At 50.3% G+C, this 17,741-nt stretch overlaps 1 protein-coding gene across 8 annotated transcripts in view; it reads left to right on the top strand.

Moving 5' to 3' along the window:
- NTNG2 (netrin G2) overlaps positions 1–13,268 on the top strand; it is a 46,800-nt gene extending 33,532 nt beyond the window's left edge. For 3 of the 8 annotated variants that reach the window (XM_058853869.1, XM_058853868.1, XM_058853870.1), the window contains exons 5-13: positions 874–900; positions 2,778–2,924; positions 6,934–7,008; positions 8,000–8,047; positions 8,735–8,800; positions 9,262–9,336; positions 10,923–11,090; positions 11,682–11,816; positions 12,141–13,268. In XM_058853869.1, coding sequence (XP_058709852.1) covers positions 874–900; positions 2,778–2,924; positions 6,934–7,008; positions 8,000–8,047; positions 8,735–8,800; positions 9,262–9,336; positions 10,923–11,090; positions 11,682–11,816; positions 12,141–12,364 — 965 coding nt within the window. In that variant the 3' untranslated portion in view covers positions 12,365–13,268. Of the gene's footprint in view, positions 1–873; positions 901–2,777; positions 2,925–6,933; positions 7,009–7,996; positions 8,048–8,734; positions 8,801–9,261; positions 9,337–10,922; positions 11,091–11,681; positions 11,817–12,140 lie in introns of all 8 variants that reach the window. The other 5 variants (XM_058853871.1, XM_058853872.1, XM_058853874.1 and 2 more) reach the window with 5 other exon arrangements.
- Positions 13,269–17,741: the final 4,473 nt, after the last annotated feature.

Below are 17,741 nucleotides of genomic sequence, written 5' to 3'. Positions count from 1 at the left end.
AAAGGGAACGAGCTTGTCAGCTCCCACCAAGCGGCTGCATTGCTTCAAAGGAGCCTGGGAGAGTTTCTGGTGTTGACAGGCACAGACATGCTGTTCTCTCTCTTTCCCTCCCCTCCATTCCTTGTGTCTCTTCCTATTTCTCTTTCTCCTCTGCTCTTCCTTCTCCCATTCATCTCTCTTCCCATCTTTCTGTCTTCTTCCTCCTCCCCACCCTGACTCTCCACTGCTTCCTCCTCCCCACATCAACATCCTCTGCCCCAGAGGCAGCTCTCTGAAGCTCTCTGCTCTTGGTAGTCCTGCCTCTTCCATCACTGTGCTTTATCTTCACGCTGAGCTGAGGCTTTCCACGATTCACCCACGTGTTACAGCAGGAAGGCTCGTAAACATGTTTAAAAAAAGACTGGACATGGCACTAAGTGCCGTGGTTTAGTTGGTGAGGAGGTGTTAAGGTCATAGGTTGGAGTAGATGATCTTGAAAGTCTTTTCCAGCCTAGTTCATTCTGTGATTCTGTGATTCTTCAGTCCCCTGCTCAGACCCTGCAGCTTGTCCTTAGCCCAGTGCTCCTTTGTGTTTGTCCCTTGCTGGGCTTTTGCAGCAGCCCAAGGAAATGGTTAACAGAAAAACTCATCAGCAAGGACCACGCTGGTTTTCCTTCCCCAGGTGAAAGGCTTGAGATGCCAGGAGCCCAGGCAGCGTTGTCTGGCTGTGTCTGTGCTGTGACAAAAGCTAGCTTTTAAGCTGTAGCAGCAAACTGATGTGCCTGTGAGCAAGCCCCCACTAATTAGCTGCTCTTCAGTCCCATGTTGTGTGTCTGTGTGATCTTATGATGGTGTCCTGCTTCCAGTGACTGGGCTTCCTCTTGTTTTTTCCAGGTGCAGCTGCAGGCTCAGCCTTTGGCAGTAAGTAAAACCCTGACTGAAATGCTGGCATTTAACACCTCGGTGCATGATTCTTGTGGATGTCACTAGGAAAAAAAAAAAAAAGTTATTTTCTATCCATTATCATTTCCCAGGCAATAAGTCTTCCATAATTGTGCCTCAATTTCTGTCCTGTCAAAGAGTCTTATATTTTCTTCCCCTGACTTCAGCAGCCTCATTTTGCCTCTTCCTCTGGCATGGTTTCCCCCCATGAGGTTCGTTAGTATGGCAGCCGGAAAGGAAATAAAAAAAGACTCTTCAAAATCACCAGTGCTCGCTGTGAACTCCCCTCCTTAGCCCCCCAGTACTGCAGAATTCTGCTGTGAGGAGGAGCTGGGTGTGAATTATTTGGTGCAGAACCCAGACTGGGTCACCTTGGGCTATCAATAAAAAAAGCATTTAGAGTGTGTGTACATCTGCGTGTACACGTGTATGTAGATGAACAAATGGCTGTGAGGTGTCAGCAGCAAAAGCAGAGCTCAGTGGGGATTTCTGCTGCAAGATTGATGGCAGGAGAGGGCTCCTTATTTAAAAAAGCTGGAGGTAGTTTGATATCAAAGAGCCTGGAGTTTTGGGTAAGCAGACGCCTGGGTTTGAATGTTGTGCTGGAGTGCCCCTCCAGAAGAAACAAATCAGGGAGCTGGATGAATAATCAATTCTTTGGTTTGCAGGCAAGTGGGAAGAATTGGAGGAGGAATCATTTCAGGGAAATGCAAATGCAATTAAGAAAAATGCACCTAATAGAAAAGTGGAGGACAGGTTTTCTGGGTAAATGAACCGTATTTAGGTTTTTAGCAGTTAAGTGTTTGAAATTTTCAAATAAAAAGTAAAGGTCTCCCTTAAGTAATTTAGGATTTTAAAAAAATAAATGTTTCAACAGTTCAAAATATTCTTCATCTTTCTTTACAAAACCATTTTGATAACTTTTTTTCCTCACATTTACAAAGCTTGGCATCCTCAGCACTACTTTTGTTTCCCTGGAAAACACTCCCCACCAAGATTTTCTGCAGGGCAGAAGCCGGGAGGGTGCTGGGAGCAATGTGCAGGAGGTGGACAGGAGGGATTTATGTCCAAGGCCAGTTAAGGAGAGATTATTTAGCCCACATAGGAGACTAGAAGTGACCTAAATTAAGTATTTAAACTAGCTCAGGGCTATTATGAAATTTAGCACGATAATCTGCATGAAGCAGTGGGACAAACAAGGACAGGAGGGCAGCAGGTGTAAGTAAATTAAGCACTGGGAATTTGTGTCTCAGTGTTATTTTAGTTGGGGCTGTTGTGGGGAGCAGTGGGGTGCTCCGCTGACCCCCGGCCATCCTGAAATTTGAAGGGTGTCACTGAAAAAAACCACGTGCCAATGGTCCAGGGTGGCTTTGATGGTGCCAGGTGGTTTGGTGAGGGGTGGCAGCAGGGAATGGAGCTGGGCAAGGAGCACAGCTGGGCATGTGGGCACCAGGCAGTGGGAGCACAGCTTGGCCTGGGGGCTCCTTGACACCTCCTGCCTGCTCCTCACCCTATCTGTGCCCAGATGTGTCTTCATCTCCCCTTTTCAGCTTAATTGGCAATTAGTTTATGATTGAGCTGTAAGCATTTAAGCCAATATCTGCACCAACAGAGTAAGCTGATACAGCCCCAGCCTGCAGCCCCTGCTCACACACACACACACACACACGTCCCCGCTGTGCACAGCGTCATCGAGCCACTGACGCCTTAATCCTGCCAGTGCCCCACTTGTGACTGTGCTGAGAAATCGGTCACCAGTTCAGGCCAGCAGCAGCAGCCTCATGGGTGCCTCAGTGGCATGGAAACCCACCATTCCCCCCAGTAAGTGCCTCCCAACTCTTGTCTTTGCTTGTCAGCGTACGAGCGACCGCAGCGCATAAACACCGCAAAAACCACCACTGCAAAAACCACCACCGCAAAAACCACCACCATCACCTCAACCACCACCACAACCACCACAACCATCAGCAGCACCCCCATACCAGCCACCACCACCCAGCCAGGTGGGTGCCATGCTCCCTGCTCTGCTCAGAAGCCAGGACTCTGCTCCCAGGCTCCTCTTTCTGTGTCGTGGACATGTGTCTGTAGCCATGGATCTCTGCTCTGTAGGATGATAAAGGGACATGGATAAAAATCACCCTGTTCACTTCCCCCAGCCACCAGGCAGCCCTGGTTTGCTGTTGTCTCTGGCACAGCTGCCAGAGATGTTCTCACAGCTCCGTGACAAGGCAGGGCAGGAAAGCAATGAAGACTTTTCTGATCCATAATAAATTTTAAGGCACATATTTCTCTGGAAGGAGAGGGGAATTATACCCCATCCCACTCTATCTCTGACCTCCTGCCACTTGACACTAGACTCAGAGCAGCCTACAGATTTTGCTCTGTCCTTGCTGGTTGTCCCAATCCTGCACCAAATCCCTGTGGCCAAACTCATGGATGTACTGCAGCTGCAGTTTTCCTAGGGCAGAATTCCAGCATTCCCCAGGTGGCCGCTGTCCTGGCAGCCTGGGAGCACGCAGGGCAGGAGCTCACACACACGCCAGAAACATCCTTTCCTAATTTCTGAAATCTCTCAGTGCAGGAAAACTTTTGTCCTTTTTCTGGGGGTTCCTCCTTCCCTCACCCCATGAACAAAGAGACAGCATTTTTCTTGTCTTTTGGAAATGAGCAGATAAAACTTAACAGCAGGACATTTTTTTAAGCTGCTCATGGGGGAATTAGACACGCATTCCTCCCTTTGCCAGGCTTTCAGGGCCTGATATTTCCCAGGAGGACGTTTTACACCCACAGCATGTTAGTAACAGTCTGTCTGGGGGAGCTGCCAGAAGCCAGTCAAAGGGATGAGGAAACTTGATTGCATGTTTATGCAAATATAGATATATTCATGGAAGTACCCTGCTTGAGGAGTTAATCAGGGAGCCAAGGGTTTAAGTCCAACTTCCATGGAGTTGGAGTGACCCTGGAAAAAGATTGCAAGGCTCAGCTCTGTTAGGAAGAGCTCCTTACCCAGATCCCTGCTGTAGCTGTGCAGGAGGAGGTTCATCCTCCCCCAGCCTGGAGCTCACCCCATCCCCACGGCCCCAGCAGGGCCAGGTGATCACATCTACATCCACACAATGCACTTGGGGTCATCTGATTTTTATCCATGCTCACCTGTAGAGACATTTTAGGGCTATTTTTTTTTTATGTGCTTGTGTGGGTAGCTGCTTGGTGTGTCTCTTGTACGATTTGCAGTGCTCTGGCACAGGCAGGACAGTGTCTCTGGGGGGTTGGGGTAACCTCTCTTGCCAGGCTGCTCTGAGGGACCTGAGAGACATCACAAGGTTTATTCCTCTCCAAAACCTGCTTCCTGGGCAGAGAAAATGTTTTCCTAATGCTTTCATCAGCTGATGGCAAGGGACTAAATTAATAAATTGCAGCCCAGCTGCCAGGTTTTTGGCTTGATACAGCCAGGCCTGAGCTCCTCACTCCTCACCCCCATCCAGATCCCCATCTGAGCCAGGTCCCACCCCAGGATGATGTGCCTGGGAGAGGTGACACTCCCTGGAGGGAGTGCTCCACAGAAGAGGGAAGCCAGAGCCCCCAGCAGCTCCAGAACCTGCTCTTACCTGGGCAGCATGAGGGGTTTGATGCCAAAGGTCCACTGTGTGCCCTTGACCAGCAATAGGGAATCAAGGCATAGATGAATTCTGATCTGCTTTTGGCCTGAGATGTTCCTCCTCCTCCTCCATGAAAAACAGAAAGCATTTCTTTAAAACCATGGCATTCCCAAGGGCCTGCAGATCTAATTCATCTGGGCTCCAAGGGAGACACTGTGAAAGAGGTGACCCTTGGAACTCCTGGTAGGACCCATGTGAAGGAGGTGACCCCCAAGCAGGTTCAGGATCCCAAAGTGAGATACTCCTTTGTAACCCCCCTTTTTAATTTTAGAAGCATTAAAATCCCTCCTTACTTTAAAGCCATACATTTAAACCAGTCCTGCCAGAGCCCTGCCCCATCCCTGCTCTGTTTCACCCTCTAATCAACACACTGTCTTCTGCCCTCTGGATTTCTGCTTCCCACCATAAGCAAGCATCATCAGACCAGCCTCTGAGTTTGCTGCCTCTGTGCCCGTGACAGAAACACAGAAAAAATCAGGTATTTAAAGCCAGCCCGACGTGTTTTTCCCTTCTCCTCCGCACACCAGTGGGTAGCAGCAGAGCAGAAGCAGCGTGGCACGTAGGCTAGAGGAGTAGATTAGATTTGGGTTGTCTCTGGGTTGCATGGAGCTGCTAGACATCTGCTTCCTTTGGCTGCTCGTGGTGTTTTCGTGGTCAAGGTGGAGCTGTGGTCGTGCTCATAGGATGCTTTCTGTGCCCGGTCGTGCGGCGAGAGGGGAGAGAGGGATGAGCTCATGGGCAAGGGCTGTGGTCTGAAGGCAGTGGAAGCTGCCAAAGTGGGTAGAAGGAAGAGAAATCACAGAGTTACCCTTAGAGGATGAATTAAGTGCTATTCTCCTTTGCCTTCTGCAGTTCTGTTATTTCAAAGCCTTCCTTGAAGCCTGTCAGCTTCTTCCCTGCCATTTGTTACATTTTTTTTCCATGTTCAAAATAAGCAAAAAAAAAAAAACCACCAAAAACCCCAAACTTTTCCTTTTTAATTTCTTTTTCTTGCTTCAATTTTTCTCCCTCTGGCTCATGGCAGTCTCAGCAGTGCCAGTTCACCTCTGGGAAAAGCAGGACCAGCTTGAGCCCTGCTGGGTGGTCACAAACTCCAGCAGAAAATGGGCACCAACAGCCTGGCTTTGGGGAGGTCCTGCAGGAAAGGAATCCCATGTTTTATGTTTGGAGAAGGACTTTTCCAGGTTTCTCCCCCAGTGCTGTTTGCCCCCATGGTTTTTGCTATGAAATGTAACTTCTTGGCTCAATTTATTCCTCTTTCTCAGAAGCCCAGCAAGAACAGCAATTTCCATCAGAGCCACCCATCATTTCCCAATTTTATGAAGTGGGTCTGGGGCAAAATGTGTCTCTCTCCCCCTCCCAAAATGTAAAACTGTCCATTATGGCCCAGAGCTACAAAGGGAAAGGTTCTCAGGATAATGAGCATTAATAATTTTCTTGGCTCTGTAAATGCGAGTGAGTGGAGGTGTATGTGAATGACTAAAAAGCAAAATGCCTCCAGGGCTGTTTTTTATTGTGACTCTAATTAAACCCTTGCCAATTTGCACAGGGATTTTTTCATATTCTCTTTAACACCATATTAATATCAATTGGTTTCCACTTTCCAGCTGAAAAGGACAATGTCTATCACCTTCTCTTAGAGCTTGTCATTAAAAAATAATCTTTTTTTTTTCTTTTTTATTCTGTATTGTTTATCATCTCCTTGATGAGGCTGGGAAATCACATTTCTCTCCTACTTGGGTTTGTCCTTTGAAACTTGGCAAGAATCAAGAGATTTTTATTTTTTCCCTCCTCCTCCTTATGTTACCCAACTGGAGCTTGAAATTAATAATATGGCTTTTAAAATTTTTAGTCCCTGATTTGTTTTCTAGCAAACCTGAAGATTGTTACCAATATTGAGAATGAGGGGAGGGGGACGGAGCCAGTGGGGGTGAGGGTTTGCAGGGAAACCAAACACAAGTGAGCTATAAAATTTCTTGCTGGTTCATCTTCTCTGCGGTGGTTGGAAATTCTTTCATTTGTATTTGTGAGGAGAGCCTGAAGGAGGGTGTGGAAGCTGGGATTGGAAACCAGGGTGTGGTGCCTCCATGGCAGGTGTGTGTGCTGTTTCTCTGCTGGCATTTCAGAGCAGAGGGGTGCAGGGCAGTGGCTCGGATCCTGCTGCTAACACAGGAGCTCGGGCAGCTCAGCACACGCTGCCCCTCACAGTTCAAGGGCTCTGGTGTCCAAAGACCCCTCTGGCACAGGGCTGGGTGTTGGATTTGAGGCTGTGACTCCGTGTGGGAATGCTGCAGGGCTCCTCGTGGGATACCAGCTCCTCCAGTAACACAATTTTCTCTTTGATCACTGCAAGACTACCCCGGCTTGTCGGCGGCTGCCCCGCTGCAGGTGGGCTCTCCCCTGGCCAAGGCTGGCCCAGGAGCACAAGGTAGGAGCCACGGGGCTGAGCTGGGTCCTGGCAGCTCAGAGAATGCTTTAGTTCTAGCTCTGGATCTGTGTTTTCCATGCCTCTCTTCTCCTCCTGCCCAGGAAAGAGCTCGGGGCTTGTCTGTGCCCTGCACACAGCTGGGAATGAGGCTGGATTGAGCCTCGGGGTTTAGCAGTGTACATGAACAATGAGGATGCTGAGTGGTAGAAGGGATTGTTCACAGCTTGCTGCTGGGGTGAACGGAGAGGATCATGGAAATGCTGTCATCTCCCGAGGCTGGAGCCTGTCTGTGCAGCAGAATCACCCTCTGAGTGGATAGCCTGTGCTGGTTAGAGTTGTTTAGATCCTTCTGATGCATTTCCTTTCTCAGGTCTCCTACATTACTGCCTGAGGTGCTCCAGGTGGGAGCCTTGGGAGGTTTCTCTCTGGCTGTTGAGGCTGAAGCTTCTCCTGCTCAGGGCTCCCAGCACACACACGCTTTGGTAGCTGTCCTTGGTGCTCAGCTCCCTTCTCCCACACGAGATTCCTGTAGCTCCTTCCAGCCGTAGGCTTTAGCATCGCTCCTGTGCAGATCCACCCCAGGCCTGTCTGGCCTCACAGAGAGGCAAAGCTGCTTTAGATGCAGTAACAAGGGATAGAGCTACACCAAGGGGCAAAGTGTTGACAGGGCTCTGCAGATCTGGCTTCTCTCCGTGCCTGGGCAGTGTCAGAACCACCTGCCAACACTCAGCCATCCAGCAGCTCCCACACCTTCCCCTTAGGAATATTTTTCCTGCCTCTCTTCACACTTGTAGATGTTAACCTTGAGGAGGCTTTGTCTCTCCTTCCTGCTTCAGCACATCCTCAACCTGTTAGTTTCACCGACCCAGCCTAGACACCTGCCTAGAGCTTCCAGTGTCCCCTTGACACCTTGCTAAGCAAACCAGGGGGATCTGTTTTAAATCTGATGTTCTCTCTGATGCCACCTGTGATGACCCACCAAACCCAGCAGCACTTGGACAGAAGCCGAAGCCATCAGACCCTCCCAAGAACATGCGAGGTAAGACCAGGCCTGTCCCCAAGGGTGGGACAGGGCAGGTTTCTCCCTCAGTGCCCCAGACCACGACAACCAGCTGTCCTCAGCACAACCCCCCATTGTACAATCTCCTACTCAGAGGGTCCAGCTCATCTCAGCTCTGCCCATCCAGCCCCAGGGGGGTCTTTTTGGAGATGTCTGGGGCCAAGGAAAGCCATGGAGACCAGCAGGGCCCTGGTACCACAGCAGCCTCAGGGATGCACTCTGACCATGGCTGAATGGGAAGCTTCATGGGAAGCAGAACCACCTCCTGCCACCATTGTCACTGTGAGGATGTGACTGACACAGGAGTCTGGAGCTGGCAATGCCCACACAGAGCCCTCCTGAGCACCACAGCACTTGCAAGGGCATAAGCTCCACAAAAAAACCACTGGAACCAGAACCCATTTTCAAATACCCTGTGGGACCCCAATGCTGCTCAGCCTTGCTCCTCACTGGACTCACCAGAGCACAAAACCTGCCAAGGCTTGGTGGCCTTTTCCCCCAGTGCTGGGTCACTCTGCGTGGGACAGGGGTCTGGCTGGCAGCACAACCCCCAGGGAGCCCCATTCCTGCTGGGATAGCCCTTCACCCCGAGGAAATGTGGGGAACATGGCCCTGGGAGCCCCCTCCCCAGCACAGCTCTCAGACCTGTTCTATCCTCTGGCGCAGCGACTCCGAAGAGCAAAGCAGGGCGCACAGCACACTCTGCAGGCAAGAAGCACGGGAAAAAGACAGGTACGTGCTGCTGGGGATGTCCTGCCAGGCTGGAGCAGCACCTGCTCTGCAGGACCCTGTAGCAACCCCTGCCAGGTGCCACCTCCATAGCACTCATCCTCCTCACAGATTTTTGGGTGCCAGCTGGCGTGACCTCCATCGGCCCCAGTCAGTGGCCAGTAAATAATGGTTTGTAAGTTGTAGATCCTTATCCCAAACCATGCCACCACTCATCAAGGGGGCACATGTGAGCAGCTCCTCCCAGCTCTGCAGTAGTGTTGTGTGTTGAGTTATTAATGCATTGAGTTTTTCATGCATCAAACTTTGAGGAGGGGAGGAGAAGAGGAGAAATGTAGCTGCTATCTGGTGCAGAAATAGATGCCAGTGCTGCCAGTGCTTGGCTCGGTATTGTTCTCGTGGCAGGGGAGGACACGGGGTGGTGCTAAGCAGTGAGAAAAAGCCTTTCTCTGATTTTTCTCAAGCATCCTCAAAGAGCTCAAAACTCATCCGGCTCAAACCAAACTCTGGCCCAGTGGCTCCCATTGAAACATACAAAGGTAAGCAGAGGGAGGGCGGCGCTCCAGGGCTCCCTGGCCTCGCTCAGGTGATGTGGTCCTGCAGACTCAGATGTGGAGAAGGTGGGGAGGGTCTGTCCGAGTCGTGGTTAGCTGTTGGCTGTGTGTAGCAGTGCTTCTGTAGTCTGAAACAACACCTAGGAATTGCAGCAGGCAGTATTTGAGCTGAAATTCTTTGGGTATCAGTTGATGAGGCAGAAGTTATTTCACAGAGGTCACAAGCGACTCTCAGCTCCTCCTCAGGCAGCTGTGAACCATGGGGAAACCTCTGCCCTGCTCCTTTTTCTTTGGTCATCATGTCATTGATCACGTCTCCTCCTCCAGTCGCATGTGCATGCCAACCCACACCCTTCCCTGCCATCCCTCTGCCATCCTTGAATGTTTCATGTTTTGCTTGGAACAAAACCCCAGCTCCAAACCTCTCTCTGAAGGCTCTGAAAGCTCAGACCTGGCTGAGACTTTCTGCTCGTGTTATCCCCTGCCCTTGTTGCCTGGGAACCTCCTGCCCAGGCCAGCTGGGCCTCAAGTCCCCTCCTTTTCTCCTGAGTTGCACATCTCACTATAAACACACACAAACATACGCATATTTATATATATGTATTTTATAAAAATCTCCCAGTAAGACCCAGCACCTGGATCTGACACTGCAAGGCTGTCACCATCCCAAGTCATGGTCATAAAAAGCAAACACAAGAAGCACAAAATCCAATCCCCCTGACTACAAATTCACCCACAAACAGTTGTTTCCTAACATGTGCCCACAGCTGAGAGAGGTCAGCCCTGGGAACAGGAGCACTTGGCCAAGTGATGGTGACATCTCCCTCCCCACCAGCAGCCTTTGCAGGCTGTGCTGTGCCAGGCAAGCCCTGGTTCAAACCTTCACACACCTGTCCACCAGCTGTTGAAGGATCCCACACAAGCCACACTGCCTTGCACAGGCTTATTTTAAACATTTAACCTGAGAGCCATCACCCTTCAGAACAGAAAGGTACAACAGGACCTGCTGAGATAGAGAGGGGAAAAGGAGAGGTGAGGTTTTACCTGGGCATGCAGCAGCTCCATCTCCACTTGAGCACCCTCTGCCAGGCCCATCCCATGGACCAGTCCCCTCTGTTTCCCAGCCAGGCAGAGCCTTTGCCAGGGCTCTTCCCCCCAGCCCAGCTCCTCACAGGTCCTGCAGCCTCCTCAGAGCCAAACCCAGGCACAGAGCTCTGCTCATTAACAAGGCGGCTCTTTAATTAACATCTGACTCCCCTCCACTGCCTGCTCCCATAATTATGCAGTTTCTGGAAAAAATCACGTCCATGCAAGGGGCTGGCTCCTGCCACTCCACACCTCAAGATTACAGGGACCCGACCCCGCTCTGAGTGATTTCCAGCCCAGTCTTCCTGGGGTGATGGGGAGCTGTGTGCCCTCCTCCTGCCCAGCTCACCCCAGCCCTGCTCTGGCAGTGGCCATGGCATTCCCTCCAGCAGGCCCTGTCTCCACAGTGGCTCCTCTCCTCCTTCCAGCACGGGGGAAGGCGCTCCAGGGCCATGTCTGCAGCTCTCCCCTCCTCTCCTCCACAGACTGCGAGTGCTACGGCCACTCCAACCGCTGCAGCTACATCGACTTCCTCAACGTGGTGACCTGCGTGAGCTGCAAGCACAACACACGGGGCCAGCACTGCCAGCACTGCCGCCTGGGCTTCTACCGCAACAGCTCTGCCGAGCTGGATGATGAGAATGTCTGCATAGGTGAGCACGGCCCTGCAGGGCCCTCACTCCGCTTCATTCAGCCCCTCTCTGCAGGGTGTGGGGCCCACCTGCATGCTCTGCAGGGATGGCAGCTGGTGTGGTCTCTGCAGCCTGCCAGGGCATCTCTTCCCTGAAAACAAAAGCTAAAAATTATCGCAGAATCACCAAACAGTTTGGGTTGAAAACTGCTTAGTTCCACCCTCTGCCATGGGCAGGGACACCTTCCACTATCCCAGGTTGCTCCAAGCCCCATCCAACCTGGCCTTGGACACTCCCAGGGATCAGGCACCCACAGCTTCTCTGGGCAAACCGTGGGCCTCCCCACCCTCACAGTAAAAAGCATTTCTGACTGAATTCAGGTGTCTTGCTCAGCCAGAAGGGCTCAGCTCCAAAGAGGGGTGGCCTTTGCACTCATGGCTCTTTGCACTGTTGGGGCCTCTTAGGCCAACGTGTCCTCCCAGCCCCTTGATCCCTAAGCTCTCTTCCATAGCACATCTCCAGACTTTTCCAAAGCCCCCAGCCCCTCCCTCAGGGAACTGCAGGCACAGAACCCCCGGCAGGACGGGCTCTGACCTCCTTGTCTTTGGCCAGAATGTAACTGCAACCAGATTGGCTCCATGCACGACCGCTGCAATGAGACCGGCTACTGTGAGTGCAGGGAAGGTGCCACAGGGCCCAAGTGCGACGACTGCTTGCCCAACTACTACTGGAGACAGGGCTGCTTCCGTGAGTACCCGGCTGCAGGGCCACGGAGCTGTGGGATGGCTCCAAACAGGGGCAGGATCTCCAGCACTGTTGGCTTGTGTCCCCCAAGATGGTCGGGGCTCAGGGTGAGCAGATTCCAGCCATTCCTCCCAAATCTAAAATTACTTTATAGCTTTGGCCACGGAGTTTGCACCCTTCCACTGCATTCTGCTGGCCTTGGAACTGCTCTAGCACTGGGAGGGCTGGATAATTTAACTCCTAGGAGCTAAAATCTAGTTCCTGCTGCAGCCAAGGGGTTTAACACACTGCAGGGTAACACCTACACCTCTCCCTCTCCCCCTGCAGCCAACGTCTGCGATGATGAGCTCCTGCTCTGCCAGAACGGCGGCACCTGCTACCAGAACCAGCGCTGCATCTGCCCCGTGGGCTTCAAGGGCGTCCTGTGCCAGCAGTCCAGGTGTGAAGTGGACAAAAAGGACTGTGACAGTGCTCCCGGTGCTGGTGGCAGCCTGGCCACCGTGGCCCTGGGGGTGCTCGCCCTGCAGCTGCGAGGCTGGGTGGACCTCTGAGGCTGCACAGGGAGCCCAGCCCGGGCGTGTCACCCCAGGGACCTGGGGACACTGAGGTGACGGGTGGCCGTCCCCACCACCTCCTCCGCCTTCCTTCACGCTAGGACTTGCACAGCGTCTTTCGGTCCACTTTCCAAGCAGAGAGGTACACAGGGAGCCTGGTGCTGGCTCCTGCCCGGTGTCCCAGCCCGGTGTCCCAGACCGGTGACACGGGGACAGCAGCAGCCTGTGTGGGACATGGCCCGTCCTGCACACAGTGACTCTGTCCTGCTCTGCCGGGCCCAGGGCCGCCGGGTCTCTGGGCAAACAGTGCCGCCATCCAAGGGATGTTTTTTTTTATTATTACTTTATTTACTTTGGTATAGGCTGGGGTGTTGTTTTTATTTTCCCTGCTCTTGGCATCTGTTTTAGAAGAGCCTGTGATGACAACTGCAGAGCCCCAGCACACAAGGAGCAGGGGACAGGAGGGAGGGGAGAGGGGACTCTGGTCCATCCCTGCTGCATAGTCCCACATCCCACCACGGGCCTGGCCTGGCCACGCACATACTGTTGCCTACGACTGTAGTTGCTGCATTGATTTTGTATTTTCATGGCTGGGTTTTGTTTTCTTGCACTTACAGAGAACACAGGGGCCGTGAGGCATTTGGAACGTGAGGAGTGCAGTGTCTTATCCACACATGTCCGTATGGTGTACGGGTCAAATACTTCTTTTGGTAGAGACTTATTTTTATTTGGATTAAATGTTATAACAGAACCAGAACCACGACCTAAAGGGACATTTTACCATGAGCATTTGATTCTGGTGTATCCTCCTCCAGTAAAGCAACTATTAATGGCTGCTTGATCACCATGTTTTATTTTTTGTGTGCACAGTTAATTACAGGTAAAGACTTATTTTTTGATTTGCAATGTCCTCTTGTGTTTTCTCAGTTACTACCAAGGTGCACCACATGGTGAGGGAGAGGGGAGGGAGAGGTAGCCTCATCACTGAGAGCTGTTAATTATTTCTCCTAATTACTTCGCTGAGCCTAGGTTAGACTACTAACTGTAGACAATGAGCAAAGTCTGAGTGATATATTAAGCACTGGTCTTGTGTGAAAAGGCCATTTCCAAATGAGCCTGCAGCAGGAAAAGGCTGGCTAGTGCAGGGATGCTTCTCCATGGGGACCTCAGTTGTCCCAACCCCACTGCAGTCCCCTCCAGCTGTTGCCATGATGCATCTTTGCAGAAAATGCTGTATTTTTAAGCAACCACAGCCAGTGTTTTTAAGCAGCAATATAGAGCTCATGGGGATTATATTAACTCATTAAGGCTCATCAACACGCTCCTGTCTGAGGAGACACTTACAGTCAAGCACATAAATGAGGGCAGGAGAAACCAGAGACAAGAGAAGGGAACTCAGATCAACGGGAATGTCATAAACACAAGAGCTCTAGTGCTTACCAAGCCAGGAGATGATTGAGTGCAGGCTTAGAAGATGGAGGCACCCCCAAGTCCAGCTTGTTCAATTCTAGGCTGATTTCTTTGACAGGTGAGCAGCCTTGGTCCCAGTCCCAGTTCTGTGACACTCCCAGGGCTGGCCCAGGAGCCCCACATAATTCAGGCTTCAGCCCCACTGGTATTTCCAGGTCTGGTGTCCTGGAAATGACACCTGAGTGGAGCTCTTCTCTGAGAGCTTCTCTGTCAACTTCTGCTCTGTTCCAACACCTTCTCTCCATGGCCCTGTCCCCACAGCCCATCGTGCTCAGGGATGTCTGGAGCAGCCCATGTTTCAAAAGTGCAAGAACCCACAGCATCTTCCAGCCCTAACTCTGGATACTGAGCACTCAGCCAGTGCCACCAAAACCCAGCCACCTCCACAGAGAGGGGACAGCGAGCCTGTGCTTTGGAAAAGGACAGAAAACCACAAGTGAAGGTGCAGGATGGATGTTGTCACTTCAAAGAGGAACACACATTCTCAGCAGGATTTGACATCACAGAGGCAGAGCACAGGGCTTAGCTAATCCACCATAAAGTAAAAGAGGGTTCAACTCACCCTGATTTGATCCTTGAGGCAGTGGGCTGGCCCCAGCATTGCCTCCCTGGTTCCAGCACAGTTGGGTGCTCTCTGTTGGTATTGACACTCACTCTTTTCTTCGTGCTTTCTGACTGCAGCAGACCTTAAATCCTCATATGTTACTGTTCTTACAAGTAATAGCAAACACTGTAACAAGATCAAGACCTCTAATGGCACTTCTGGAGGATGAAGCTACATTCTCCTTTCCCTGCACTACTGTTTTTCTCTAGAATATTAGATTAAGCAACAGAAAATTTACTACTTCATAAAGCCAGACAAACTGGGCCCAGCAGATTCCCTGCAAATACACCATTTTATTGCAGGAACGTGCCAAGCAGCAGCACCAAATTCCTGTAGAAAATAACCTCAGAAGGGCACAACAAAGCTCAGAGCAGTCCAGGAATGAAGGCTGCTGAAAAGTATATTTCTGCCTTTCTAGGTTTGGGGCTTTGCTCTTGGTTGGTTGGGTATTGGCTGTTTGGCTTTGGGGTTTTAGAGTCACAGAATAGTCACATGTGGTGTAGGACTTGGAATCACACAATGCAAGCCACTGCAAGGCAGAGAAGAAAATCACACAAAACTTACACTTAGTATTCAAGAAAACAATTTAAAACTTCTGAAAGCTTCAGCACTAGAGACTCGTTAACTGCAGACATCTGTTAGCACGGGTGTCTGCACAAAGAGAACAGAGCATTACTGAAATAACACAGAGAAAACATCAGTGCAAGTACCCACAGATCCCAAAGTTCATCTTCTTTACGACACAAGTTTTGTACATCAATTAATGCTTCCAAATGGGAGAAGTTGTCCAATGAGCTCGATATTTTACTTGTGGAAAGGTTACCCAAAAGGTACTTCTCTTTCTGAGAAAAGCCACTTATGCTCTTTCAAGAGGTTCCATGTGCATCCTGTCACCGGCATTTGATTAGTTTGGGAAAGTTTTTAAATTACACTCCTGTCTGCAAAAAGTGACCTCTCCAAACAGCACAAGTAGAGCTTTTGATTTTTCTTGTTTACCTCAAATTCTACTCTGGTTTTAACTATTTAGAGTTCTGACAAATCTAAACAACCAAAAGCCCCAAGGCAACAAAAATCTTCCTGCTGCACATTTGCTCACTTGCTAGGTAAAATATTAAAACTACAGTTCCTGGGAGCTGGAGACAGGATGGGGGAAGGAATTCCATTGGCAGTTGCCAGGTATGTTACTTGTTTTTTTAAAGCAGCAGACATCTCATCTGCAAGTGATTTGTAAGGAGCCCTGCAGAGGCTGGAGGAGCAGAAGAACCAACTTTTTAATGGGAACGAAATGGTCTCACTGCCCTGTTCTGCTCTGTAATTGGCTTTCAAGAGAAGCCTCAAATGTAAATAAAACAAAGTATAAAGAAGGAGCTGAGTGTTCTTGCTCAGAAATAAGAGCAGAGCTGGGTTTTGAAGAGCTTTATATCCACATCTTCTCAGCCCTTTTGGCTGGGAACTGGAGAGTTTGGCCATGATCACACAGAATGTGGCTAAAAATCACAGCCTGATTTGAGATGCAGAGAAAAGCTTCAGACCCTCCTGAAGGCTCCTTTGGCATTTTGATTCTCGAGGTGTTGTAATAAGTTTCATTGCAGGGAAAACACGTGAGGAAAGCCTAAACTCACTCATCCTCATGACATAAGTGCCAGCAGCAATACCAGGCTCCAAAAGCTCCATCCTGACCCCACTCTGTGCCACTCCAGGGGTTAAAACAGAGGGGAAAGTGAGTAGAGGTTTCTCTGTAGCAAAGGGAGTTCTTGCTTCATGCAACAGTGAAATCAGTGGCAATGTTGCACAACTGCACCAGACTACAAAATCAGGTTTTCTGTGTTTTCCCAATACCACATCTAATGTGGTGTCTTCATTTCTATCACGCTTTTCCTGGGAGTTGGTGGCAAAAGCAGCAGACAGGTACATATGGCCAGGAGGTCTCAAGTCAGTGATATTCGATGTATGAGGCTGCTTAGCTTACATTTATTTGCACTAAAGAAAAAGGCACTGGGCTCCTTTCCAAGCAGCTTAAAAAGACAAGAAAGGAGACCCGTTGTGGCAAGAGACTGTATTATATCATTAACATTATAAATTCCATTTACAATCCAGCGGTCATTTCATCCATCATTTATTCATGCACAATGGAGAGAGCATCTTGCATTTTTAGGACCATGGTTCTGCTCATCCATGGGATTGCTGTGAATGAACAGCCCAGCTCTGGTTTTGGCTCCTCTGGTCTCTGACTTCTCACCACATTTCAGAGACTGCCAAAAAGCAAGTCAGCTCTGGAATTACTGGGGTTCCATGTTATTTTTCAGCTGTCGACCAGGAATGTTGCTTGGCCCCAACTGATGCATTTAGTCACGAGATCTGCATTGCTCTGGCAGCCCAGGCTGCTCTGTGCTTCCCCCACGTGAATGTAGCAGGGGTGGGGTTTATTCCCATTCCATGGATTAGCAGGGGGAGAAGTGCCTTGCCAGCCTGCAGCCCTGGCTCCCAGCTCCTGTGCCACCACTCATTAGACCCAGCTGCTAATTAGCTGTGGCACTCGGCTGCCCCAGGAGACAGCACTGTAAGTGTTCACAGTCCCACCAGCACTGGGAGTGTGAATGGAGAGGCAAGGACAGGCTGATGTCCCTCACATCCCCACACAAGCCTGGCACAGCTCTTGTGAAAGCCAAGCACAATCCAGTGGCATCTCCAGCTCTCAGCACCCACCAAGGAGCCAACATCTCCCTCCTGCACTTCCCAGAGTGGATAATGTTCCTGGAAAACTGCTGGTTCCCCTCTGGTGCCCCACAGACAGCCCAGAATAGCTGGGAAGGCAGCACAGCACAGGGCACAGTGACCCAGAGCTGAGGAACACAGAACAGACAGGGACCTGCTGCGCTCTCACATCACCATGACTGGGAGTAATGACATGGAAAACAAAGAATTACAGCAAACCTTGAAGGAAAAAGGAATAACCATAGTTATACCCCACATTTACTGCAAAGCCTATTTTGTATACAAAGAATAAATTAAATAAACCTCCATGCTCTGAAAACCCCTACACAAAACATAGTCCAGCACTTCCTTCCTTCCCAAAAACACAGAGGGGACTGGCTTTGCACTGAGAGTTAAGCTCCAAGCTTGGAAGCAGCATGGAAGCCTCTATAAAAACCTGGATTTGCTTCCTCCAAAGGGTTTTGGCACAACCTCCAATAAAGTGTTTTACATGAAGTTGTGTTGAGTATGTTTCTTCACTGACTTTTCCAACTTTTAACACTCAGTAACCACTAAAAAGCCTCATCCAAGGGCCACCAGCTCTGA

The sequence above is a fragment of the Poecile atricapillus genome, chromosome 20 (genome assembly GCF_030490865.1).
Source record: "Poecile atricapillus isolate bPoeAtr1 chromosome 20, bPoeAtr1.hap1, whole genome shotgun sequence".
In the NCBI taxonomy this organism is placed as follows: Eukaryota; Metazoa; Chordata; class Aves; order Passeriformes; family Paridae; genus Poecile; species Poecile atricapillus.
Note: the sequence above shows the minus strand (reverse complement) of the source record. Positions and strands in the feature narration are given on the sequence as shown.